This window comes from Cnephaeus nilssonii, assembly GCF_951640355.1.
Source record: "Cnephaeus nilssonii genome assembly, chromosome: 15".
Classification (NCBI taxonomy): Eukaryota; Metazoa; Chordata; class Mammalia; order Chiroptera; family Vespertilionidae; genus Cnephaeus; species Cnephaeus nilssonii.
Window position 1 is genome coordinate 69209080 of NC_137086.1, and position 26480 is coordinate 69235559.

The following is a 26480-nucleotide window of genomic DNA, read 5'->3' on the forward strand; positions in this document are numbered from 1 at the left end:
TATTTTGGAACATTCTGTGCCTTGCCTCTTTCCCATGAGCTGGTGGAGAAATATGCTGAGGGAGGGAGGCCAGGACGTGGGTCAGGACGGGGAATGCAGGGGGTCGGGACGGTGGCCAGGCCATGGCTCCCCCAGTGGGAGGCAGACGCTGGGGGCTGCTGGGGGCTGCTGGGGGCGAGGCGGGCGTGGCCTGTGCACACAGCTCCGCGTGGCGCTGTGACGGCGTTTCCCACAGCCAGAGGTGAGCTGTGTGAATTCCTCTTTAGGGGCCACCAGACCGCAGTTACGCTGCAGTGCGGCCGGAGGTGATTGCGTGCTTTCACTTCCTCTGCGTGGCCGTGCTGAGCCGTGGGCGGCCTGTGCTGCTGGGTGAGCAGGTCCCAGCCGAGGCGGGCCAGGCGGGACGGAGCGTCCGGGGCCTCTGAGAGCAGTGAGGCCTCCCTCGCTCACCGTCGTGCCCTGGATCCTGGATGATGATGGGATTCTGTGCGACTCTCCTGCGGGGGTGAATTCACACTCTGACGCTTACGTGGCTTGGCCCAGACTCATAGCTTATCCTTTACTCTCACCATAACAAACTGTGGAACAAATACACCGTCCCCCCGGTCCCCGGAAAAAGAACTAACATGGATACAATGTGACTTCTACCCCTTGGTCAGTGCTCCATTTTGGGGGTATTCACAGACCCATCAGAATGCACCCCATCATGACATGAAGACACCACACACCGCCTCCCCGCCTGTGCTCCCCAGAGGCCTGCACCCCAGTTTGCTCTTTTCGAAACTCGATGACGGCTGTGGCATCTCCACGTTTCCATGGAGATTAAACACGGCGCTTCTCTCAGACTGTATTTTCCTTGTTCGCAAAAGATGAAACAAAGGCTGTGGGTCCTTTGGCTTCAGCCCGTAGTTCGGGTCTGACGTTCCTTTTCCTCGGAAAGAGCTCCTGCCTCAGCTTTTCACCGGAAGAGCCTCAGTGTCCGCATACATCACAGAGTGGACGCAGGGCCTCCCTCAGCGAGTGGGGGCAGGGCGCCGGCCCTGTGCGCCCCAGTCCCCCGGGGCAGGCCCCTCGTCCTTCGAATCCCACGGGGTGGGGGGTGGGGGGCAGGGTCTGTCAGAGCCACTCTGAGGGAAGCCTGAGGCACACGAGCTGTGCAGACACCACCTAGGACCAAACGCTCACTTTCAGAGTACACGCTTTCAGTTAGGCAAATCCAGACTGAACCTTCCTTCACCCCCAGGAGGACCCCCGGGAACCGTGCCCATCCCTCTGAAGCCGGAACATCCTTTCGCTCTAACGGCCTTGTCTTGTCCCTTGTCTTGTCGGGGAAGCTCACACCGCTGAGCGGAGCGCCGCCTCGCAGCGGGCGGGCCGCAGAGAACAGGGAAGCACGGCTTCCTCGGCCACTTCCCCATCCGAGTGAGCGCAGCCAGCACCTGGCGCGGGGCTCCCTGCCAGGAGCGAAAGGTGTGTCCACGCCACCGCCACGGGCGGAGTGACAAGCCGATTGGGAAATCTGGGAGGACGAGGATATATATCCTGACCCGAGCGCCGCGCTTCACCGAGGCGCAAGCCCGGCCTGGCAGCCTTCCCGGACAGAGCAGCAAGGTGGCAACGCGGCCGCAGGTGAGTCTGAGCGGAGCCTGTGCGTCAGGACCCAGCGCCACGTGCCGCGGGCCTCAGGCGGCTTCCTGCTGTCGCTGGACCCCAGGTGCCTGCTCCGGGTGCCCTGCCTCCCTGTGTGCGGCGGCCTGGGCTCCGGGCCTGCAGCTCGGCCACGGCAGGGCGGGAGCAGAGGTTTCCGAGCCGTCCTGTGAGTGAAACTGCCAGGCAAGGCGCTCGGGGTCCGGTCAGAGGGAAGGCGCTGTGGGGCAGGCCCACCCCACCGGGAGGCCCTGCCGTGGGACTCACGGGAACTCAGACTTCCCTCTTCGGCAGGATTGTGGGGCTTTCCGGGGGGCCTGTCTCCTTTTTAAAGTACATGTAGCTTTTCTGACCCGCACCCCCGCTGGCTGAAACCGGCTCCTGGCTGTCTCGGGAAAGTGTGAGCCCTGAGGCCAGAGGCTTTGGGTCCGTCCAGATTTGCCTCTGACCAGCAGGGTGATGTCATGTCTGTGTTCACAACGGAGCCGCCTTTGGAATGTTCTGCCATCAGTGAAGCAGTGTCATCTGAGTAGCCCACCCACCCCTGTCAGCGGCTGGCCAGGAATGAGCAGCCAGGAAGCGTTAAGCTTACCTTGCTTTCATGCTCATAAATACTAATCAAACTGGGCACGGTTCTTTAAAAATACTTTTACCCTCAGTGACCATGAAATTAATGACACAATTTACTTTTACCCTCCCGTGCCTCAGTTTCCCCATCTGTTCAGAGTGATCTTGAGGAGGAGGAGGGCCTCAGGTGGCGGGAAGCAGGAGGGTTGCACCTGGCCCGAGGCGGGAGCTGCAGGCATGCTTGCGCTCACCTGGAGACGCTCCCCTCCAGCCCACTCCCCTGCAGAGGCTGCAGCTCCTCGGAACTGCGGCTCCGGGAGCCCCCTGGGGGGGACCCAGCGTGTGCATCATCTCATCAAATCCATCATCTCATCATCTCCCCGCGGCCCCTTCTGTAGCCTGAGGCAGTGCAGCGGCTTGCTCCCTGCCCCCAGCGGCTGGGGGGCTGCCTGCTGTGCCCCCCCTCACAGGCATCTGGCCCCCTCCCCCCTAGCAGGCATCCCGCCCACCCACCCCCAGCAGGCATCCATCCACCCACTGCGCTCTCCCTCTCCCTGGCCTGCTTCTCTGGGCTCTGCCTTCCCAAGAGAACAGAGGGTTCCTTTCCACCAGGTCAGTGAGGAATAAAAGGGAGCCCGCGCCTTAAACGTCACTGCGGTCTTGTCCACTTCAGGTGTCTTCAGCCTGTTTGATTGTCCTATAGGCGAGAAGGAGGTCTCTGTCCGTTTGCTCCTGGTGGGCCTGGGAGCACCTTCCATGCCCTGAAGCAGGCCTTCTCCCCTGCAGCCCCACTCCCACCCACCTCCAAAGGCCAACTGTTTGACCACAAACAATGGGGGATCAGATGATTGTCAGGCCCCTGCCCCCTCCGACCCCTCCCCTCCCCTCCCCTCCCCTCCCCTCCCCTCCCCTCCCCGAGATTGCATTCGGCCTCTGGTGATGAAGGACTGAGGTGGTGCAAGGAGTATAGATGTGGGTTGTCTTCTATGTGGTCACTGCCCGCTCTCTCTATAGGGACCCTTGATCATGACCTGCTCTCTTGATGGGACATGTGGGGACACTTAGGCCAGTGATTCTGAAACCTGATCCATAGCATCACCTGAAGGGCTTCCTGACTCAGTGTGTGTGCGTGTGTGTGCGCGCGTGTGTGTGCGTGCGTGTGTGTGTGCGTGTGTGTGCACGCGCGCGCACGTGCATTGCAGGGACTTGCATCTCTAACTTCCAAGGCGATGCAGATCCTGCTGTTCTGGGAGCCACTTTGAGAACGCGTCCTTGGGAGTAAGATGAGGTCTCGTGTCCTGCGGCAAACCTATGAGTTATTCAAGGACCGAAGCCTTGGAGGCCATTTGGAAACCGAATTCAGAGAGCGTCCACGGTGTGACTGAGTGCTCGGAGCGGGGCTGCTAAGTAGGGTTATTGTGTAACAGACGGAGAAGCAGGCGCAGCAGGCACAACTGAGCCCATCAGCCTCTGAAACTGGACCTCAGCGTCATCGGTTCTGGTCGCTGCCCACAGAGAGCTGCTTAAAGGAGGAGGGCAGCAAAGAGATGGGAAGAGGATGGAAGTTTGTGGCCAGCTGAAGGGCCAGTCCCAGTGGGGCCACGGAAAATAGTGGGTGGATGTGGGTTCTCTCTCATCTCCGAGACCCTGCGCCAGTGGCTCTTACCTGGTGAGCTTTAGAATTGCCTGGGACAGTGATGGCGAACCTATGACATGCGTGTCAGCACTGACACGCGTAGCCATTTCTGATGACACGCGGCCGCTGAGGCGGCCGCATGCCGAGGATGAAACATTTGCTGCTCCTGAGGATGAAACATTTGCGAAATAATGTTTTTTCCTCAAAGTGACACACTACCCGAGTTATGCTCAGTTTTTTGGCAAAGTTTGACACACCAAGCTCCAAAGGTTGCCCATCACTGGCCTAGGAGCTTCCACAAGTCTGTGCCCAGGGCCTGGACATCGGGGCTCGGGTCGGAGTCCGGGCGCCAGTTGCACCGAGGCTGAGCCACTGTCTGCTCCACCTCTCCCCCTCCTCCCTGAGACTTACTCTCCTTTCAAACCTGTGCTCTCTCCTGTCGTGTGTGTGATGGTTCTGGAATCAATGGGCATGTGACTCACCAGGAGCACAGCCAAGAGAGAAGTCTGAGAATCTGTGTTCCGCTCCCTGTGGGCGTTTCTGACGCGTGCTCTCGTAAAGAGCCTGTTTCCCAGTGAGCATGAATAATTTCCTGAACACAGGAGGCAAATGACTGTGGCATTTGATTTGGGGGCAAAGAGCCCAGTTTAAGACATGGCTATTATCTTGCAGTTTGACTTAGGAGCATAACTTTATGTTTCTGGATGCTAGTTTCACTCACCAGAAGAAAAGGGTGGATTAGAGAGCAGGGTTCTCTGTTACTTGGAAGAATCTCCGGAAGGTAGTCATACCACCCAAATGTTATGCAATGCCAAGAGGAAATTTAAGAATACGTGGACTTCACAGGGACTGCAGATGCGAGTGCACTCAGGGTCCACGTGGTCAGTCCCACCGGGAGGCCTGCGTGGTCGGACCTGTGGCCAGCTGATGCGCCCGTCCCTCAGACGAGATGGTCTGTGGAAAGGAGCACCGATGCTTTGGCTGAATGATACATCTCTACATGTGGGATTGGCCCGACTTCCAGTTTGTTAGCTTAACACCTGTTCATACAACCCTAAGCTGAAGGACGAGGACCGAACCCCGGCCCCACCACTGCTCTTTGTGTTTGCGTGGAGTTCTTTAACTTTTGTCAGCCACAACGTCTTCATCTCTTAACACAAAAAAATAGCATGTAGTTGATAGAATGCTGGGAAAATGAAAAGAAAGAATATATTTTCAAACTTGGCCGGCTCTCTGGTGGAAGGTCAGTGTTAGCTGTCATCACCATCTCCAGCATCCTCACAGCTGTCAGCATCATGCTCATCATCACCATCAGACCCCGAGGCTCTGACAGCGGGCTTTCGGAAGCCTCTCGGAGCTCACTCCATGTGCCCATTCTATTTAAGAACTAGAGGCCCAGTGCACGAAATTGTGTGGGTAGGGTCCCTAGGCCTAGCCTCCATCTTCTGCCCGTTCGCCAGTCCCCAGACCGAACGCCGCCTCCGCTGCAGGGCTGTCAGGCCATTGGGATCGCCAGCTCATCTCCAGCTGCTCGGGGGCTCAGGCCTGTGGGAAAGCAGGCGCCCGTGACTTCACCACGCGGGATGCTGATGGACGTATTGCCCAAGGGGCCACTCACACGAGTGCCGCCACCACTGCCGCTGGGGCTTGAGCCGCTGACAGAAGCTGTGGGATGCGCCCGCGACCTACCTGCCCCAGTGTGAGCAGCCCCGAGCGGGCAGCGCGTTCCATCAGTGACCGGCCTGGAGAACACGCATGGAGGTGAAGTCGCCGACGCCTGCTTTCCCGCAGGCCTGAGTCCTCGAGCAGCTGGAGATGAGCTGGTGATCCCAATGGCCTGACAGCCAGCCCGGTCCTCCCGCCACCAACCCCGATTCCCCCGTTCACCATCGCTGATCCATCAGAGCCTGTGGGCCAGGGCAGGGACCAAGAGGTCAGCCATTCAGCCCACTCACCAGTCCCCAGTCCCGCCCTGCCCCTCTCATGGGCCGTGGTGGGGAGGGACCGAGAGGTGGTCAATGCCACCTCATGGTGACTGGTCGTTTGGTCATCAGGGACACTGGCTTTTTATATATATAGGTAAGCCAATCCTGCTCTAGCCAGTTTGGCTCAGTGGATAGAGCTTCGGCCTGCGGACTGAAGGGTCCCAGGTTTGATTCCGGTCAAGGGTACGTACCTTGGTTACAGGCTTCCATTCCCAGCTCTGGTCAGGGCATGTGCGGGAGGCAACCAGTTGACGTGTCTCTCTCACATCAATGTTTCTCTCTCTCTGTTCCCCCCGCCCCTCCAAAAAAAACAATGGAAAAGTATTGTCGAGTGAGGATTAACAAAACTAACTAACTAACTAACTAACTAACTAACTAAGCCAACCCTAGTGACAGTGCTCCTCAACCCGGGGGCTTCTTAATGTGCAGAAGGGTGACAAGGTTGGGTGGAGCCTGAGATTTTGCACTTCTCACAGTGATGGCCCTGCTACAAGGCTGCAGGCGAGCTTTTCTTGTTTGGGAGCAAAAAGAGGTCAAAGAAAAGCTTTGGATGACCCTACATTTCCTAGGCTAACATTCCCCGAGCATTTCCCTCAATGTCTGTACAAGGCAGACTTCGAAGGTGATCCCGTGGCTTGTCTAAGCCCCTCCCCTTGAGTGAGGGTGGGTGTATGACTAGGATGGGCTGTCATGTCCACGATCAGGTTCATGGGCAAGGGGAAGGAATTCTGCAGATGTAATTTAGGTCCCCAGTCGGTTGACTTGACATTAATAAAAGGAAGACCATCTGGGTGTGTGCGACGCAGCCAGTGGGCTCCTTAGACGAAGGCCTAGAGGTCAGAGTCGACAGGTCCGAGACAGGAAGCAGCACCCGGGGTCCTGAGGAGCTGGAGGAGACAGCTGCCCCGTGCGGAGGCCCCGGGGTAGGAGGTGGCGGGCGGCCTCCGGCTGCTGTGCGTGGCCTCTGCTGGCAGGAAGTGGCGACTCCAGGTAGATGACAGCTCGGAGCTCCGTCAGCACACTTGGAAAAGGACCCTGAGCACTGATGTCAGTCCGAGTCCAACCCCATCCAAGCTGAGGCCAGACGCCCACCCCCAGCAATGTGAGCTCATCGGTGGGTGTGGCGTGCAGCCACTGAGTGCGTGGCAGTTGGCTACACAGCAATAGGAAACGCGCCTGAGGCCCAGCTCTGCCCTTTGACCTCTGTGCATGCCAGGCCGTTATTCTGCAGTGATAACCTAACGCACCTCAGTAGCTCAATGTAGCACAAGTGGTTGGCTCATGCTCCGTATCGCCAGTGGTCAGTGTGTCAGACGGATGGTGCTGGGGCCTTTCGAGGTGGTTCCAGAAGACAGGGCTCCGCTGGCCTCGGGGCTGTGACACGCGTGCTGTCACAGGCAGCAGGAAGCAGTGAGTGGGCCGTGGAAAGAGAGCACCTCAGCCTCCTGGAAGCACGGCCTGACCACCCTGTGTGACAAGCAAGGCTCGGGGCTCATGGTGGCAGCAGAGTGGGCGGGGGAGGGCGCCAGGAGAGAAGCGGGTCCGCCTGGATGTGACCCACGTCCTTCCCGCTTCCTCTTCATGGCTATCACCATCACGTGGCCATGCCGCGTGTGCAGAGAAATGGACTCCTGTGTGTGCGCCCAAAATAGGGAAGTTCCAGATGTTGGTGAACATGACTCTCTCTACCACAGCGCATTGCTCAGGAGGTCGGTTGAGTGGCAGGGGCGCAGCCAGGCTTGCAGATGGCCGGTGCCAGGGAGCTGTTCTTACCAGCAGGGAGCAGGCTGGCTGGCGGCGGAGAGCTGAGGGAAGCCCGAGGGCGAGTGGGGGAATGTGGCCTCGCCCAGGCCCGGGTGGAGCACACGTTTTCTTGGCGGGACTTTCTGGGGTGGTGGAGACCCAGGAAGCCCAGGCTGTCTTCAGGCCAAAGATGGCCGCCCTGCAGCATGGGGTTTTTGTGTGTGAGCTTGACGTCTCTCTCATGGCCACGCCGGACACAGGACAGGGGACGCTGCTGCCTCTGTGGCCCTCGGAGGCCCGGCCGTTCTGGTGGGCACGTCACCCGGAGAGTGAAGTGACCTGCTGACGTAAAAAGAAAACGCCGTCTGCTTGGCGCTGTAACACTTTGGGAGAAGATGTTTGTGAGGTGTATGTAGCATGGTGAAAATTTATACTCACTGCAGATCAATGCCTCAAAAATGTACCTTGACTAACTCTTCTGATAAGAGTCTCCTGAGGCCCCTTTTCATCAGGAAAAAGGAGTCAAACCTACCAGTACACGCTGCCCCCTCTTGATGGGCTCAAGTGATGGCCTCTCTCAAAACTGCTGTCTCTTCTGGGGAGAAGCTGTCTTTCAGTTTCTCACCTCGCACCCTCTTCCAGCCAGGAAGGCATCTGAGCCTGGGGGAGGCTGTGTCCCCAAGCGTGATGGGCAGTGGCTAATCCACAGCTGCTGGCCTGTGGGTCTTCCCGGCTCCCACGGAGAGGCCCCTGGACCTGGCCATCTTGGGCGTCTGCATCTACCTCTGAGGTCCGTGCTGGGAAAACCCATCGTCTGCCTTTCAGCCCAGTCAGAGCCAATGACATGGCCACGCCACGTGGTGCCACTGTGCCCTCCCTGGCTCACAGGCCCTCACATCTTGGCTATGCCATCATTTCTCCCAGCATGGACTGGCCACCTGTGCAAGTGACACTCAAAATGTTTACCAGCCCGCAGGGCGCAAGCGCCACCCGTCAGCACAGTGGCTGTGGTACTGCTGCTGGGCCACGAGGACCACTGGGGAGCACCGGGGCGTCGGGGTGGCAGCGGGTGGAGAGCCGAGCCTGCGGAAGTGGCTGTTCACCAGCTGGGAAGCACGTTTCCACAGTTGGCCACACGGCTCCTTGCTGACTGCGTGCCCTCAGCCTCAGCTCCAGGGCGTCTCGCTCCTCATTGCCAGGCCGGGTCTCCTCCTCCACGGGAGGCTCAGGGGAGGAGCTGGACCCTTTCCCGTTGGCGAAGACCTGCAGCTAGCAGGGAGCTGCCCTCAGACCCTCTGCCTGCACTCGCCATGCTGCCACGCCATCCTCCCTCACGTCCGTCCTGCTCACGGCTCCTGGTTCTGCAGCGGGATCCCGAGAGACCAGACTGAGAGCAGGAGACAGTGCCTCTGCTGTCAGCGCCCTCTTCTACTTCTGCAGTTTCTGAGCCCAGAAGGGGGAGGAGAATCTGCCCGCGTCCTCTCGCGTCTCCCCTCCTCCACCCTGGAGCCCAGAGCCTTCTCCTCTACGTCCCCTCCTCCTGGGAATGGACCCTACGTCACAGCCACTTCCTCCCTCCTTTCTGAGGCCGTGCTCTGCCCCTCACGGCCCGCCCGGGCTCCTCACACACCAGCTCTCTGTGCCGGCCCCCGGCCCCCCAACCCGTGGCCTTCGGCCCCTGCATCTGTCGTCACAGCTCTCCTGTCTCGCTGTTACTGGTCCATCGGCGGCCGCTTCTCTGTTTCCCCGCCAGCCCTTTCCCGGCTCCCGTTTGCTGCCTCGCGTCTGCTCGTGATTGAGCATTTCTGGTCACCCATTGCACATAACAACGGCTGCTCAAGCGAGTCGCTTAAGACTCACATTTAGTCTGACTCACATATTCTGCAGGTCATGAATTTGCAGGGCCTCGGTGGGGCGGTCCCTCTGTGCCGTGGGGTCCCACAGTTCACACAGAGGGTCTCAGCCGGGCGTCTGGTGGCGTCGCCGCTGCGGCCTCTGCGGGGCTTCCTGTGGGCTGTGCTGTGCGTGAGCGGGGAGTCCCTCGCCGCGGCCTTGGGCCCCGGGACAGGTCACAGGTGGCTGGGTCCCTCCGGGCCAGGGTCCGGGGAAAGCAGGTGAAGCCGCGTGTCTGCTCCTGACCTCGCTCCGAGTTCACCCGGCCTCACTCTGCGGGGCTCGGGTTCCAGGCTGGCCCGCGTTCAAGGGAGGGAGCTGAGCCCCGGGGGTGATGGGTGCGCGGGCACAGGAGGGCGGCAGCTGCAGAAAGCAGTGAGCCACGCCACGCGGACACGGAGGAGGAGGCTCGGGAGGCCTCGGAGCCGCCCTGTGGGAAGCCTGGACCCTGCCTGCTAGCTCCTGCCTGCCGTTTAGGGCTTGGTCCTGGTCTCTGCTGTCTGTGGCCATTTAAATGGGCAAGTTTTGTGGCTCATGGATAATTCGAATGTCTGAGGTGTTTGCCACTCGGATTGCAGGGGCTGAGGCATCTCGGCTAAGGGTGTCACCTGCTCCCGCCTCCTGTCCGCGCGAGTGCCACGTCCAGTGACTAATCAGCATCACCCAGTGAGCAGCCAGCCAGCTGCAAGGCGGACGCCCAGGAGAATCAGGGTCCTGAGTCCTGCTCTGCCTTTGCTGTCTTGGGGATGTGAGTGAGTGAGGGGACCCATTGGAGGTTATCTGATGAAGCCGCCGACTCGGGGCTTTAGAAATGACGGCGGTGCCCAGGACTGAGACGAAGCTCACATCTAGACTGGCTAGAGCGGAGGGCTGTGCACCTGGAGGTGTAGTGACTCTCAGCAGCCCAGCCCCTGCCTTTTAGAGATGCAGAAACTGTGACCCAGATTGGCACATGCCTGTGGCGTGCCGGGTCAGAGCCAGGCACAGCGAGGAGGCATCAGCCGCGGTCTGTGCTGCGTCGTCTGAATGAAAGCATCTGAATCCCGTGGTAGGCTGTGTGTGTGTGTGTGTGTGTGTGTGTGTGTGTGTGTGTGTACATGTTGAACACCTATAGTAATAACAGGGTAATATGTTAATTAGACTGGACGTCCTTCCGGACATCTTCCATCCTTCCTTCTGGACAAAGCCGCGGCAGCGGGGGCCAAGGCCTTGCACGAATTTCGTGCCTCGGGCCTCTATCGGCTTTGGTTCCATTAGGTAAAGTTGCCCGCTTTCTAGTGTAGTGACTGGGGTTCGCTAAGTTGCTGACTGTGCCAGGGGGCTCTGGGGCGTGTGACGGCCCCTCGCAGGAGTTAGTCCGACGCAGGCAGTGGGCTCTGACGCCTCCCTGGGGTCTGCTCGCTGTGCTTCTGAGTAAGTTACTACCGTCCTGCGTTTCGGGGCCTCTTCTACAACATGCTGATGAGAGCAACCACTTGTCGAGTGCTTTCTCCTGCCAACTCCGTGTTCACCTCTTTATGCAGCACACGCCACCTGCCCTCCGGGGGCCCGTCAGGCCACAGCCCCTCCAGGGAGCAGCCGGAGGCTCGCTGAGCCCGCACAGTCTGCCTGCTGGCACTGACCATCCAGCCGCCATGGGAGACAGCGGGTCCTCCTGACCGCTCTGCCAGACTCTCCAGTCCACCTGCTTCCCAGAATGCTCCCTGTGCAGACTCCCTAGGTCTCAGGACTCCGGAACATGTAGACTTCCGAGCCACCCTGGGGTGGAAGCTGACCAAGAACTAGAGCTCACATGAAGGCAATTTTGTATTTCCAAAGGACCATGAGTACTCTGGAAGACGTGGAAGTGTCCATCTTAAGAGGGTGGCTTGGCCGCTATGGAGGATGCTGGGCTTGGGAAGACTGTCTGGTGAGCTGCTGAGCTTCATGGCTCTGGAGCTGCCTCCAGCTCCAGGCTCTGGTGGTTCTGCTGAACAGAGGATGAGTATCAAGGCGGGACGTGTCGGCTCAGGCTTGCATCTGGCTTGTCACTCCATCAGCTCCGCGGCTTGGCTAAGTTACTGGATGTGCCTTCCTGTTTGTAACGAGGGCGCCGTGCTCACTGGACACTGAGCTCTGCCTCTGGAGGTGCTCAGAGTGGCAATCCCTCTGACACAACACAGGCTGGGGAACCTGAAGCTTGCTGGCTGTGCGTGGTGGGTGCCGAGGGCCTCCTGGGTAGGGTGCCCACCTCAGCACTGCTCTGGAACCCGGGGGGCGGCGGGGGGGGGGGCTTGTCGGGCTTAGCCTGTGGGCAGGCTGATGGAGGAGGAAGTTTGTAAAAAAGGTGTCTTTGTTTGATGGTCCAGCTCAGAGGCTCTGAATAACTCGGCTTCATGGGAACCCAGTGTGTGAGCAGAGGATGTGAAGGAGTGGGAAGATGAGCTGTTTTCCTGAAACTCTTAGTCAGTGGTTTTAGGGAAGAAGTTGGTCAAATTCAAAAGGTTTGACAGGGATGGCTTTCGGGAGTAAGGCACTTGTTGGCAGAAAGGAAAATATAAAGAGAGTGGAGCCCTTGGTGGAGCCCAGTCTCAACCTGTCCAGGCTTTCCCTTGGAGCCCACTGACGTGGCCAAGGCCCCATCTGCCGAACGCAGCCTGCCTGGCCCGCTCCCAGCAGGCCGGCTGTGTCCGCAGCCCCACCAGAGTCAGGGCCATCGAGATGCTGCCATTCTGACCCGGCCACGCAAACCAGAGCGAGCCCCACAGTGCTGCTCCCGCTCCTGTAGTGCTGGGGGTGGGCGGGGAATGGCTCCTTTTTTAAAGAACAAAAATAGTTTATAGATGACCCATTAAGAGTTCTGCTTTGAGCCAGGACAATTGTCAACAAAAGCTGCCTCAAAGTGGTCACATCTTTCTCTAGCGCAGGGTGGGAACGTCCGGCCCGCGGGCTGTATAAGGCCCAGCAATCATTTGGTCTGGCCTTGCCAAGGCAACCACAGACTGGACTCTAAAGTCAATAAATCTCGGAGCTTTTTTCAAAGCAGCGTGACTTGACATGAAGTGAATGCATTCAGCGAGTGATGCTATCAATCCCAAAGGGCCTGGGCAGCGAAGGTCCCCACTCCGCTCCGGAGGCTCTTCCCTACCCCCAACCTCCCACACTCTGCGCTGTCCAGAGGCTTAGCTCAAAATACTCTTTACTTTGCTTTACCTTAGCATTTAAAAGTTTCCAAGCTTAATTTGGATGTCGGTATTTATTCTCCCCTGGGTTCAGGTTTGTACCACATGCCTGACACAACATGTTTGGGTTTTTAGGAATTGATTTCACAAGCTGGCTGGCGGTGACTGCTGTGCCCGAGGCTGCTGGCGGTTTGACTTCATGCGTGTTCAGGGCCTGCCCCTGGTTCGGGCGGCTGTGCCACCTGACTCAGAGTTTTCGGCACAGCATCGCCAACTCTTTCAAAAACAAGGTGGAGACAGACAGAAAGCAAAGTGCAATGTTCTGGGGCGTTTCCCCGCCCGCGTGGCTGTGCCATTGCTCTCCGCTTATTTCATTTTTCTCTCCTTCTTTCAGCTCGGCACACATTTTGGGTCATTTTTTAAAAAATTCCCGGCTCTGCTTTCTTCATCCTATTCCTCCGTGGTTTTACACCGAGTGTGGAGAAACATAGTTATTTGACAAAAACAAAACAACAAAAAACAAGGACAGAATTGTAACTTAAATACTCGGAACGAGCTGCCCTTAACATTCCTTTCTTCCAGTAACTCGGATTCAAGCAGAAATGTAGAACTGCCTGTAACGAAAAGACATTTAAGGAAAGCGCGCCAGGAAAACAATGTTTGGTGCAAACCTCTGCAAACAAATCCTCTTTCCTTGGGCTCTGCCGAAGGCCGACTGTTCCCACATGGGGGTTGGGCTGCAGCCTTTCTTGGGGGGCTTTGATTATTGAAAACAATCACTGTGATGTGTTTGTGGTTATTGTCTGAGGCCACTTCCTGGAAAGGTCACAGGAAAGCTGCTATTTTGCCAAAGTCCACAGAGAGAAACCAAGGCAATTTTCTGGGCGGGGGCCTGGGCGGAGGGGGGCCCGGGCGGAGGGGGGTCCGGGCGGAGGGGGGTCTGGGCGGAGGGGGCCCCGAGCGGAGGGGGGCCCGGGCGGTGGGGGGCCCGGGCGGAGGGGGGAGTGGCTGCCCCGCGTGGGCATTGGAGAGTGTTGTTTGATTGGGACAGGGTCCTTGTGGAAACATCTCTACGTCTAACCCTGGCCAGATGTGTGATTGTGAGAAGAGGGTTAATGGCCAACTCTCTTCCCGTACCTGAGCAAGGGCTAGGACTAGACCTCCCAGGCTCCCAGCTCTGTAGCTCTGCGGAGTCCGAGCTGGCAGCTGCCCTGAATGGATGCAGCCTGCCTTTCTGGTGGGAAATGCGTTTAAACATGGTTTCAGATCCTCACCTAGTCCCAGGCCAGGCCTGAGCCTGCACCTGCGGGAGGGGTGCTTTCCTCCAAGAGGCGGCTGCACAGCTCCTCCTGCCTGTCAATCATCAGACACTATTGAGCACCAGCGCCCGGCAGGGCTTCTTACCTCGTCCTTTTCCTGAACTCTGAACGGCTAACATCCAGGGGCTAGGTTTGCTGTGCACGACAGAAAACCCGAGCATGTAAAGGCAGGCAGGCTGGGCGGGCAGCTCCATGAAGCCACCCTCCTCTGTTGCACCCCATCACTCTCAACAAGCGGCTGCAGCTGTGGCCCAAGGTGGTGCTGTAAGCCAGCTCTCCCCCCGAGGCCACGGGAGGAAAGAGGAGTGGAGACTTGCACGTAGACTTCCAGGTGGACCATCCATGTCCACTTGCATGTCATTGACCCTGATTTTTGTCATGTTGCCACTCCTAGTTGCAAGGGAGGATGGGAAATGCAGTCTTCGTGTGGGATGGTGATTGGTTTGGTTAAGAGTCTGGTGGCTCTGTTACTGGGGAAGCAGGGAGGACAGGTGGAGGCGGAAATGGTGGCATCTGCCACAGGAGTTCTTTCTGAAGCGTAGGGCTGTGGAGTCACTAGTCCTGGGCTTAAACGTATCCCCTACTCACTAGCTGTGAGGTACTGGCCAAGCCACTTTGCCTCTGTAATCGCTTCTGCTGTGTGATCCGTGAGACCGGCATTCTGTTCTCACCATGGGGTAAACAGCAGGAGAAACACCCAGTGTTTAGCACAATAGCTGTCACTATTACACTAGTCCCCATATCAACATTTGGACTTCATTCACTTACTAGTATTAGGGTGCGCAGTGCTGGTTACACCTGGCGCATGGAAGTCCTGCTCCTTTCATATCCCTCCCGGGACCCAGTGAGCCGGGCTGAGGCCTGCGCAGCTGGGGACACGACACGCTAATGGGTGTCTGGAGGCACAGGCAGCTTGGCCAGTGCTGATGGGACCTTTTTGGTAACCAGGTGGCCTGATGAGCCAGAGGGTGGGATAGAGGTAAAGTTAAGGAATATTAACTTCCAGAAACATGCAGAGGACGGACCTATGCAGCATAGGAAGAGCTTAAGGGAGACAGCGCTGGCAGACACCCAGCTAAGGGGAGACTCTCTGCCACCCTCGTCGCTGCTCTCCATCACGGAGTGGGGTTCAAGCCGCAGCTCTGAGGCCATGCCTCTGCTGGGCCTCCCTGCTGAGGGAGGCTCCTGGAGCACAGGGTCACTCCGCAGGGGGCAGCCCTGGCCTGGACGTCAGGAGCCATCTGGGTGTGCTGTGAGCCACTGAGAATCCATCTGCTCCAGGGGTGGAGCACAGGCCAAACTCCTTCCAGGAAATGGGGCAGGGGTGGTGGTAGGGGTTTGTTCTGGATTTACTCATCACTCCCGACTTCTTATTAGACTCTCAGGCATCACTATTGCCTGGTCCTTTCTGGGCCTGGGCGTTGTGCAGGCCATGAAGGCTGTGACTGAGACAAGAAGCAGGGATGGCTGCTCCCATTCCTTTCCCCTCCTGGTGTAACTCTGCCACTCCTCCCACGGAGGTGGGGCATTTCCCCACCCTCGTGATGGCAGGTTTGGCCATGTGATTTGCTTTGACCAATGGAATGTGGGCAGACAAGAGTGAACCAGTCCCTGAGCAAGGCTAACAAACCACCCCAAAACTGAATGGCCTAAAGCAACATAATTTATTCTTGCTCACAAGTCTGGGGTCCGATGGAGGTTGGGTGACCTAGTTTAGGCTAGGTTAGGCTTGGTGCCAAGCTTCAGATGGCATCCAAGTCACCACGTGGCTCTCACCCTCCTTGGACCAGTGTCTCCTGGGAGCTGATCTCATGTGATGGCAAAACACAAACAAAGTGAGCAAAAGGGCTCACAGCCTTGCTCATGTCGTTCCGGTTGTTCTGCCATCCAATTGTTGGGCTTTTATATACATAGATGTTACCTCGATAAATAGAATAAAAAGAAAGCAAATGCAATAGCTTTCATGGAACATTCACTAATTTAAAAAAAAAAAATCTTTAGCCCTAGCTGATTTGGCTCAGTGGATAGAGCATTGGCCTACAGACTGAAGAGTCCTAGATTCAATTCCAGCCAAGGGCACATGCCTGGGTTGTGCCCAGGGGGTGAGCAGGAGGCAGCCAATTAATGATTCTCTCTCATTATTGATGTTTCTATCTCTCCCTCTCCCTTCATCTCTGAAATCAATAACAATATATTTTAAAAAGAATCTTTATTGTTGAAAGTATTACATATGTCCCCTTGTCCCCCCATTGACTCATTCCAGCCTACCCTGCCCCCCACCCCAGCCTTCACCACTATTCACTCATTCAACAAATGGAAGGGAGGGTATAACTGTGAATAAGATAAAGTAGGATCCTTGTACACGTAGAGCTTACCTTTGAGAGAGGGGAGATGGACCATGAGTGCTGTAGAGAGCAACAGAGCAGGAAGGACAACATGGAGCATTGGGGCAGGAGGTGGTGCCGATTCACACAGGAGGTCAGGAAGACCTCACCAGGGGCGAAATCTGAGCGAAGACCTGGAAGAGGAGAGGCCCCTGAGCATCTCGGGAGGGCAGGGAGGGCAGGGAGGGCAGGGGACTCTGGGAGAGACACTAGGGTATGGAAGGTCCAGCCCAAGGCCATTGGGAGCACTGTGGGATTCGACGTCAGGTGTGTTCAGTGAAGACAGCTCTAGAGGAGCAAATCTCCAAATTTTGAGTTTTCTTGTTAAAAAGTCTAGGTGAAAGGTTTCTTTTATTGGGTGAAGTTCCCAGCATCTGCCCTGAGAGCACCTTCTCCCTTTGGGTACTGTGACCCCTGGTGACCCTCTGTCTCCTTCTCTAGGCTACAAAGTGCAGGGCCTGAGACCTGCAGCCCGTGGGGCCTCTGGACGTTGCTGGGAAGGATGCTCACCTTGTACCTGTTGATGATGGGCGTCTCTGCCTTCCCCATTCAGCCTGAGGAGCACGCGGGTAAGGAGGGACTCTCAGCTGGGAAGGGCTTGTCTGGGGAAGCAGGTGTGTATCTAGGGAGGCTTTGCTGTTAGCAAAAACAAGGTGTGGTTGCCAGAGGGGAGGGTGTGGGGAGAGCAAAGTGGGTCAAAGGGGCCAAATACACAGTAAGGGAGGGAAACTAGATTTTGGGTGGTGAGCATGCAAATGAGTACACAGATATCAAGTTATAACGTTGTATACATGGAATGTATATAATGTTGTTAACCAATGTTGCCTCAGTAAATATAGTAAAACTAGAGGCCTGGTGCACGAATTTGTGCATGGGTGGGGTCCGGCCGGAGCGCTCTGATGGGGTGGATCAGGGACAGGGCCGGCGGGGGGAGGGACTGAGGGCGGTTGGCCGGCTGATGGGGGGCCGGATCAGGCTGGTGGGCTGCCACAGTGCATGTCAGAGCCACCAGTAGTTCCAGTTGTTCTGGGCTTTCCGCCATTCCAGTCGCTGGGCTTTTATATAGAGAGATGTTACCTGGATAAATAGAATAAAAGGAAAGCAAATACGATTTGCAAGGACAATCTGGGTGCTCCTCTGAGAAGCCTCATTCCTGCTGGATGCAGGGCCTTTGGGTTGTAACCACACATCTGTGGGGACTAAGCCCGGTTTTGTGTCTGAACTCAGCAAGGAGCCACTTTAATAACAAGGAGTGGCCAAGCGAAAAGCCTGGCAATCATTTTCATCATTATTTTTTGTGAACCTGATTTAACTTTCCCCACAAAATCGGAATGAAGAGCAAACCTGAAGTTGCCATTTGAGAGCTTTGAAACCATTATAACCAGAGGGTGAGAGGGCCCAGAGGGCGCCTCGCTGCCGGGGGGCGCTGTGCCCTCGGGTGCGCCATCGGGGGATACCCACCAAGCCTGACGCCTCTCTCTTCCTCCAGCGGCCGCAGGGAGCTGCCAGGACCGCGGCAAACATTTTAAAACCAGCCTCCAGGTGGAAGGCGAGCCGGTGGTCCTGAGGTGCCCCCAGGAGCGGTACTGGCCGGGGGCCGCTGCCAGCCCCCGCGGCACCGTGACCTGGCACAAGAGCGGTTCTGCTGGGCCGGCCCCCGGGGAAGACGGGCGAGTGTGGGTCCAGGACGGTGCCCTCTGGATCCTGCCCGCCCAGCGGGGCGACTCAGGCACCTACCTCTGCACTGTCAGGTAGGCCCTGGGGCACGGGGGTGGGCTCCGTGCACGTGCTCCAGTGCGGCCAGCACGGTCCGCTGTCCTCCCCACGGGTCCTGAGATGCCTCCATGCGAGGGCCACCCAGCGTCCTCATGGCTCCCTGGCCCCCACGCAGGCCCTCGCTCAGACGTCACCTCTCAGCCGCCGTGTTAAAGCAGCACTCGTGCCACCCGCGGCTTACCCAGCCAGGATTTCCTTCCTCTGACACATATGTGTGTGTAGTTCATGTCTGTCTACCCCAGCGGTGGGAACCTTTTCTCTGCCCAGGGCATTTGGCTGTTTATCACAGCATTCATGGGCATACAAAGTTGCCAGCTTAGAAATTAGCCTGCTGTTAGGTCAGACATTAACTGGCTCTCCCGGTTGCCATGGAGGGTGGGCCGTGCCCTGGGTCCGCCCCTCAGAACGTGCGCTCCAGCGGGGGACGCGGCCACCTGTTCCCTGCTCCGACACAGGAACACGAGGGCAGACCCCGAAACCTGATGAGACATGAGAACTGCTATCTGCACGTGAGGGAACCATGCTCACGCGTGAAGTTCTCCCAGGAGTTGGTGTGGAGCTGAAGCCACGGGGCTAGTCCCTCTCCCTCTGTGTCCTGTTGCTCTTCCCCCTTTAACTGTGGTAGCGTATGCACAACAGAACATTTACCATTATACTCCACTAAACTGCACAGCCCGGTGGTGCTCAGCACAGTCTCACTGCTGTGTAGCCATCACCACCATCAGCTCAGAGCTCTTTCATCACCCCAAACTGGAACTCTGTTCCCATTAAACAATCACCCCTTCTCCTTCCCCTCCCCCAGCCCCTGGCTACCGCCACCCTACTTTCTGTTGCTGTGGATTTGACTCCTCGGGGGACCTCATGCGAGTGGAGTCACACAGCACTTGGCCTTCGGTGCCTGGCTTCCTTCACTCGTGTGACGTTTTCAAGGTCATTCACGTTGCGCAATGCAGCAGGTTCCACTTCTTTTTAAGACAATGTTCCATGTATGTATAGACCACCTTTTGGTGACCTGTTATCTCTCAATACATATGTTCTGCCGTTTAGCTATTGAGAATAATACCTAATGAGCATGGGCATACATACATCTGTGGAGCTGGTGGGTCCCATGGTGAACCTGTGAGCTTTCTGAGGAGCCGTCGTACCGTTTGCCACAGTGGCTGCACTGTTTTGCATTCCCACCAGCAATGTACAAGGTTCCAACTTCTCCACATCCTCACCCACACTTATTATTTTCTGTGGGGTTTTTTAGGGGGGATATGCTAGCCATATTTTCTACCATTCCATGGATTGCCTTTTTACTCTGTTGATAATGCTCTTTTAATGCACAGAAGTTTTTAATTTTGATAAAGCTCAATTTACCTGTATTTTCTTTGGTTGCCTGTGCTTTTGATGTCACATCCAAGATATCACTGCCATAGCTAATGTCACGGAGCTTTTCCCCTGTGTTTTCTTCTGCGATTTGGACTGTTCTAGCTCTCCTGTTCAGTGTCTGACCGTTTTGAGTTGTTTAATTGTGTATACGGTGTGAGGTCATGCTTTCGCATGTGGCTGTCCAGTTTTTCTGTTGGGAAGACTGTCCTTTCTCCGGTGGGCAAATGGCCTTGGGCTCTTGCCGCTTGTGAAGGAGAGAGTCCTCATGTAGTGCTCCGTGGCCTAGTTTTCTGAAGGACTGGGGCCGCCTGCTGGCCTGGCTGGGAAGTGCAGCCACTGGCCTCTGCAGGGGCTGCGCCCTCCCTGGCTGCCCCATGCCTCCCGCAGCTTGGAGTCTCAGGCTCCAGGAACTCTTTGTTTCCGGAGAAGCCATATTCATGAGTACTGACGTTTAGAAAGAGAACCAAAGAAAGTGACTACTAGTGCACAGGAGGGTTTCAGACAACATCAGCCCCAGTGCTAATTCCCAGATGGGGTGTGTGTGTGTGTGTGTGTGTGTGTGTGTGTGTGTGTGACCTTCTGCCAATGAACCCTGCCTAGGAAGCAAGCCAAGCGTCTCTCATTTCTGTACCAGGGAAGAATGTGTATGCATGATTTTACAGTAGTTATAAATACATAGTTTTTGTTTCCTTTCTAGTGCAAAAAAACCCCCACCCATTTCTTCCCCTAAGGAGCACTGCTAGGAAAACCTAAAAGTGTGTTTAAAAGAGAATAAAGTGTGGAGCCAGGATGACAGGGATGTGAATCGGAACCCTTCCCTTTTCCATCTTGGTCTGATTACTTGGCAATTCCGGCCTCAGTTCTGTCCCCCGGGAGGGTGCTGGGCGGGCCGGTGACTCGTGGCCGGTGGAGTGTCTAGTCAGGGGAGCGCCACAGCGGTGTGCGCAGACTCAGAGAACGCACTTCCCCCTGCCCCCGAAGTGATAATCTGCAGAGATCACGGGGACATGGCTGAGTCACGTTTGTCTTAAAGAAGGCTTTAATCCTTCACTAAAAAATCCTAGCTAATACTCTTGTTTTGTTTCCTATTCTTCTAGAAAAGTAGAGATCTGGAATTGAGGAGCAGTGGAAACCCGTATGTGGGTCAAGCTTTTGAGCAGAGTTTGCCTAGCTGATGGCTAAAACGCTCTCCCCATCCAAGACTGGGATCCAAAGGACCTAGAATCACCAGCAGCTGCCACAATCCCCTTTGGCATTTACAGCCAGAGGGCATGAGATTGCCCTGTGCCCTCGACTTTTAAAGTCTTGAGGTGTAGCACCGAGGGGCCTTTCTGTCAATCAGGGGGGAAGCGTGCTGCTGAATCATGACGCTCTGAGTCTCAGGGTTTCAAACAACAGGGCGAGGCGGTCACCCTGGCAGCAAGCCAGGATGGCTGGGCACATGCTTGGGGACCCAGACTGAATGTGGGTCCCTGCACCAAGACAAAGCATGCTCTGAGGGGCTCCCTGCTGAAGTGACTACAGTCAAGTAGCTGCCCCTCTCACAGTGGGGCCAGGATGTGCAACCCCACTGTGTGTGCAGGATGAGAGGATGGATGGGTGTAGAGAACAACATTAATGACTCCCACCCTTTTGTTGTGGGGACATCGTACGCCATGGGGAACAAGAGTGGCGATGGCATGACGCCCACCCCGCTTTCTGTTGGGCACTTTCATGGAGTATCTTGCTCCAGGGGAGTCACCTCACCAATAATGTGAACAGGTTCGTGGCTCTCAGCATGTCTAGTGAGCGTGCTTCCAGAGATATCATCCTCATTCAAGGGTTTCCTCAGGGCCCTGCTGGGTCTCAGCCTTGGTTTGACCTCTTAGCTATCTGGCCTTAGGAAATTGCTTAATTTCTGTGTATGTAGTTTTCCCCACCTAAACATGAGATACTGAGAATTTCTAGCTCTTGGTGCTGGAGCGTGAGTGCAGGATGCGTGCAGCCCCAGCCACGCCGGCAGCCCTCCTCGCCGCCGGGGTGCCGCTGGGAGGCGCGGGCTGCCCTGGAGGGTGGTCCTCGCTCATGTCTCCTTGATGTGCATTTTTTCAAGGCAATAGTTAACTTTTTGTATTTCTTTGTGCCTAAAATGTTTGTTCAACTCTTAGGTTCTTAGGTAGCTGGAAACTTAGTGAGATAATGATAAAACTTAGTTGTAGTTCATATCCTTTGTCCTCTGCCATCTCCTCCATGTTTCTAGACATGAGTTGCCTGTACCGTTTCCCAGTTCTAGGGTGTTGATAGAATTATGATATTGAGATTACAGTTAGCCCAACAACAACAACAAATTAAAATCCAAACAAACAAACTCACTGAGTTAGTTTCCCCCAGGCAGCATCACACATCTTCTCTAGATTTTATGCTAAGTTCTCAGCAGTTTTCTGAAATTAGACCCCAGCTAACAGTGATTCCCCGAGAAGTGAAGGACTTTTCTTTATATGGAGACGGTGGCTCTCAGGAGCACTTCCTGTGTTAGGATCTGTTCCCTGACGCAGGAGGCAGGCGCATTTGCTCAAGGAGCCCAGAACCTGGCGGGTGTAGGCCCTTGGTGGTGTTGCAATCAGGCTGGTGAAGGGCCTTCTGGGAAAAGTTCAGAATATAGTGTCATTTCGAATAACATTTATGATGTGGTGCTTGCTTTGTCCTCCAAGGACTCAAAAAGATCAGGGACCGAAGCATCACCATACTAATCAAAAATGCAGAATTTAATGGGATGGGGAAATTGTTCTTAACTTCATTTAGATTTACGGTTATTTTGCTTTGCCATTTACTCCCCTTTTAAATCAGAAATGCCTCTTACTGTGACCAGATGGCCCTGGACCTCAGGGTGCTGGAGAACACGGAAGCTTCGCTGCCTGCTGTCTCCTACCCGCAGGTGCTCACCATCGCGGCCTCGGGCTCCTTAGTTTGCCCTGAACTGAGTGAATTCGCCCAGAACAAAACTGACGTGAAGATTCAGTGGTACAAGGTACATCTCCAACAAGTGGTGTTGAATTAATATGTATTTCACTGCCACAGGAAATATATAAATGCCGTTCTGAAGATAACACATTCACTGCTATATTTCTGTTTTTTAAACCAGTTAATTATAAAGGACCATGGTCAATATGCTCTATTGATCCTTATGTGGCTCATTCTCAGAATGATGATTTGAGAATATGAAATGAATCCCATGTAAATAACAGCTGAAAAAGACAGCTTTCCACTCTATTTGTCTGTTAAAATTCAGAAAAACAATTGTTGGTTAATTTAATAACCTTTGCACAACTTTTGGTTAAAGGAGTAAGTACAAACACACTTTCTTCTCTTGCCTGGCCGAGTAAATATTACCGTCAGCTCACAGTAGGTGGGCCAGGCGTGGGCAAACACAGCCGCAGGCCACACGGAGCCGTGGCCTGGTTCTGCGAGCGAGGCTAGTTCTCACGTTTTTAAATGGCTGAAAAATGTAAAAGAATCGCACTCTTTTATGACATGTGAATACAGGACCCCAGCTCCTGTGCATAGTCACGCTGTCCCGGGCCAGGCCACCTTTCCCATGGCGGCGGGAGAGCTGGGTGTGGTCCAAGGCCATGTGCACTGTGGGCCTAACACACAGAAACATTACTGATACAGACCGTAGGCTGATATTAGAAAGTACAGTTACTTGTTTAATCGTGGACAGAAAATAGCCCTTTAATCAAGAATCAGATCCATTTAAAAAATGTATATGGAAATGAGACAAGGATATATTACACGATGTACTAACATGTTTACTGAACCACTGCTTATAAGAAGATACTGGAATCAAGAAAATGCTCACCATTAGGGACTGGTTAAACTGATTTCATCTCATAGGAACAGTGGACTATCATAAGTATTTACAAAACACAGAAGAAAAAATACAATACTGCTGTAGTTTAAAGGCTTTAAATGACATGTTATATTTCCTAGTTATGTAAAAATATGGTTTAATATATTTAAGAATATGGAGGAATATACATTGAAATAACAAACGATGTGTTGAGGATAGGATTCACTTTCCATTTTTTATAAGCCAGTGTTACGTTACGTTTTTATGTTGTACTAGTTTGCTAATTGCAAAGGCATTAAAGGCATTCCCAGAGGGTAAGAGAAAAAGAAGTTAGGGACTTTCATTTATGAAATACACTTATTACTCCTCAATCTATATTCAAATCTATATAAACCTATATTTCTAGTATGATCTCAATCAACATTATCTATAATTTTGTCATAATTATAAAAATGTGCCTTTTTAGAAAAGAAATGGGTTAGCCAGTTGACTGGTTTTACAACTTCAAGATATATGTGTGTTATATCAATGAATGCTGCAAACGTAAATGATGTTCTGGAAGTAGGAACAAGTAGCCAGCCCCTATGAATCGGCAGCATAATTAGGGACTGGATTCTTTCTTGGTTTGGGAGAGGCAACAGGATAGGGAAGAGGCTGTGCCTGTGGAGGGCGCTGGCGTTCCCCACTCTGGGTTAAGCCCTGTTTGTTCCATTTGGCTGTATGTAGCCTTGGCCGACTGATTTCACCCGACACCTGCCCCCTCTGCGAAGCCGCCAGGAGCTGCGAGGTGTGGCACTGTGCCTGAGGCACTCACGTGGGGCTTGACAGACTCATGGAGCCCGATAGCCAATGGAGGGGATGTCCCCGGGGTGCTCAGTGGTCCTCGTGCCCTTCCTAAATGCACCCATTCCTGAGCATGTGCTGGGCACAGTTCTGTTCCAAACTCGCTGCCAGGCAACCACAAAGCAGAAACGATTACTTTCTCTACTTTACAGATTAGAGAACAGAGATACACAAATGTAAGAACTTGCCCAAGGCCACACAGCAGAGATGGCGAAGCCAAAACCCTCAGCCAGGAGCTCCACACCCGGTGCTGGCAGGCAGCCCTGTGGCCGCTGCCGTGGGAGAACTGTGCTGCTGGCCCCCGGGCTTGCTCGTATTTGTCCTCACGTTAGGAACAACAATCTCTCCTTTTAATTGAACAGATCGAGAAGAACACACTCTCCCAGTTATGTCTGTGTTCCCATTCGGAGTAAGCAGCTGACATGACTCATTTGACTAAGCGCGGTCTCAAGCGCCCTGGCGTGGCACGTGTGCCATGAGAACAACTCGTTCTCACCAGGGTGTTCCCAAGTCCCACTTGGCTGCCTCCGTGTTGCTGGTGGCCTTGCTCCTCTGCAGAAGCCACACTACTGTTTGTCCCTATGAAAGGTGTGGCCTCGAGTCTCACATTTAGGTTTTCTTTCCATTTTTCCCACCTCTCTGCCGACTCCTAAAATGGAATTAATTTTTAAAGTAATTACAGCGACACCATCTCCCCTGAACACTGCTTTCCCGGTCGCCATGCCCACAGAGCGGGACTCTTTCCCGGGGCCCGAGGCCCATGGGCAGCTGTCAGGCCAGACCTACATTTGTATTTTAAACGGTTTGCTCTGTCAGAGAAGAGTTTCTTCCCCACCCCCTCGCAGTGCTGGAGCAAACGTGCCTTAAGCATGGTGTTTAAACAAACTCAGCAATTTTGTTTTCTATGTGAACAAATTCCCTCTCCCCAAAACAGGGAAAATATGTCCAAAGTACAGTATTTGCAAATTAAATAACAAGGCAAGTCTTGGGTTGCAAATTCAACCCTGATGGGTAATACGGATCCATTCATAGCTGCTGAGGTGAAGTTAGTACAGAGTGTAACTTCTGAAAACATTTTCCCTAAGGATTCTGTCCACTTGGATCAAGACAGTGAGAGGTTTCTAAGTGTGAGAGGAACGACGCGCTTACTCATCCGCGATGTGTCTGTGGAGGACGCGGGCCGCTACAGCTGTGTCATGGCCTTTGTCCACGGGGGCACGTGGTACAACGTCACCAGGAATATCCAACTCCGCGTCAACAGTAAGTGCTGGCCCTCGAGGCACCCTCTGCCCTGGCTCCATCACAAGCCTGCAAAGAGCAAACTGAGGACCACCTAGGTTTCCTTGAATGTCTTTGGTGTGAAAGGAAAACACACATGTCAACTCTCTTAAAACATCAGGCTAAGAGAGGTGTGAGACACCTTGAAAGGTAGAAAGCAGGGTGTTCTTTTGAGGAAGGTGAGTCCCTGGGCTCCAAGTCTGTGGGGCCAAGCAGTGGTTGCGGGAAGGCGGCCACACTCTGTGTAGGACTGTGTGTAGGGCTGTCGCTACTGGGGCTTATTATTGGGTGTTTCTCTGGAAGGCGAGGCGATGGCGCCCAGTGGAGCTGCGCCTGGTGTTCCCCGAGGCAGGTCTCGTTGCCCTTGAACAGGATCTGGAACAGTGAGTGTCCTAGTGGCTTAAATGAGCTCTGCTGGGGGATGCTGTGAACAGGACTGACCAGTGTGACTGTTCCTTCAGCAGTGAGCCAACCCCCAGGCTGGACGTCGGGATGGTGCGGGTTAAACGGTGTGCAAGTCCTGGGGAGGGGGCTGCGTCCCTCCACTTTATACACCGAACAGCTGCACAGCTGGGGTCTTTTAAGGGCATTCCAGAGCTTTGGGAATGTACTAAGGTTAGATAATTGGCCTATGAGGGGGAACGATTAACTTTTTTCAACAGAATCTAGAGATTCAGTTTCACTGTCGCCCATGAAAGCAAATGCCGGTGAGGGTGCCTTCATCTCAACTCAGTTAGGGGCGGGAGGGGATGGGATGGGGGTGGGGTGGGGAGGGACACAGCCAGGCCCTGCTCAGGGCCTCGCCTGCTCACGGTGCTGCGCAGGGACACCAGGGGGCGCCAGCCCCCACGTTAGCCTGCTGGACGGTCTCCGCGGCTCTGCGGGGAGGGGCGCAGCCGCACCCCCTGGGCTCTGGTTAGGCAGGCGAAACCTCGGGCCCCATCCCAGGCCTAGGGATTGGAAGCAGGGGCCGGGGGAGCGGGGCAATGTGTTTAACGGACCCCGCCCCGGAGCTGCTGTGCGACCTCAAGCTAGACCCCCTGGG

At 55.0% G+C, this 26480-nt stretch overlaps 1 protein-coding gene across 1 annotated transcript in view; it reads left to right on the forward strand.

Moving 5' to 3' along the window:
- Positions 1–1370: 1370 nt before the first annotated feature.
- The window catches only part of IL1R2 (interleukin 1 receptor type 2), a gene marked incomplete at its 3' end in the record, with an annotated part of 31261 nt that continues 6151 nt past the window's right edge, over positions 1371–26480 (forward strand). The window contains 5 exon segments of the mRNA XM_079792462.1: positions 1371–1629; positions 16777–16904; positions 17825–18086; positions 22312–22492; positions 25243–25417. Coding sequence (XP_079648588.1) covers positions 16838–16904; positions 17825–18086; positions 22312–22492; positions 25243–25417 — 685 coding nt within the window. The 5' untranslated portion in view covers positions 1371–1629; positions 16777–16837.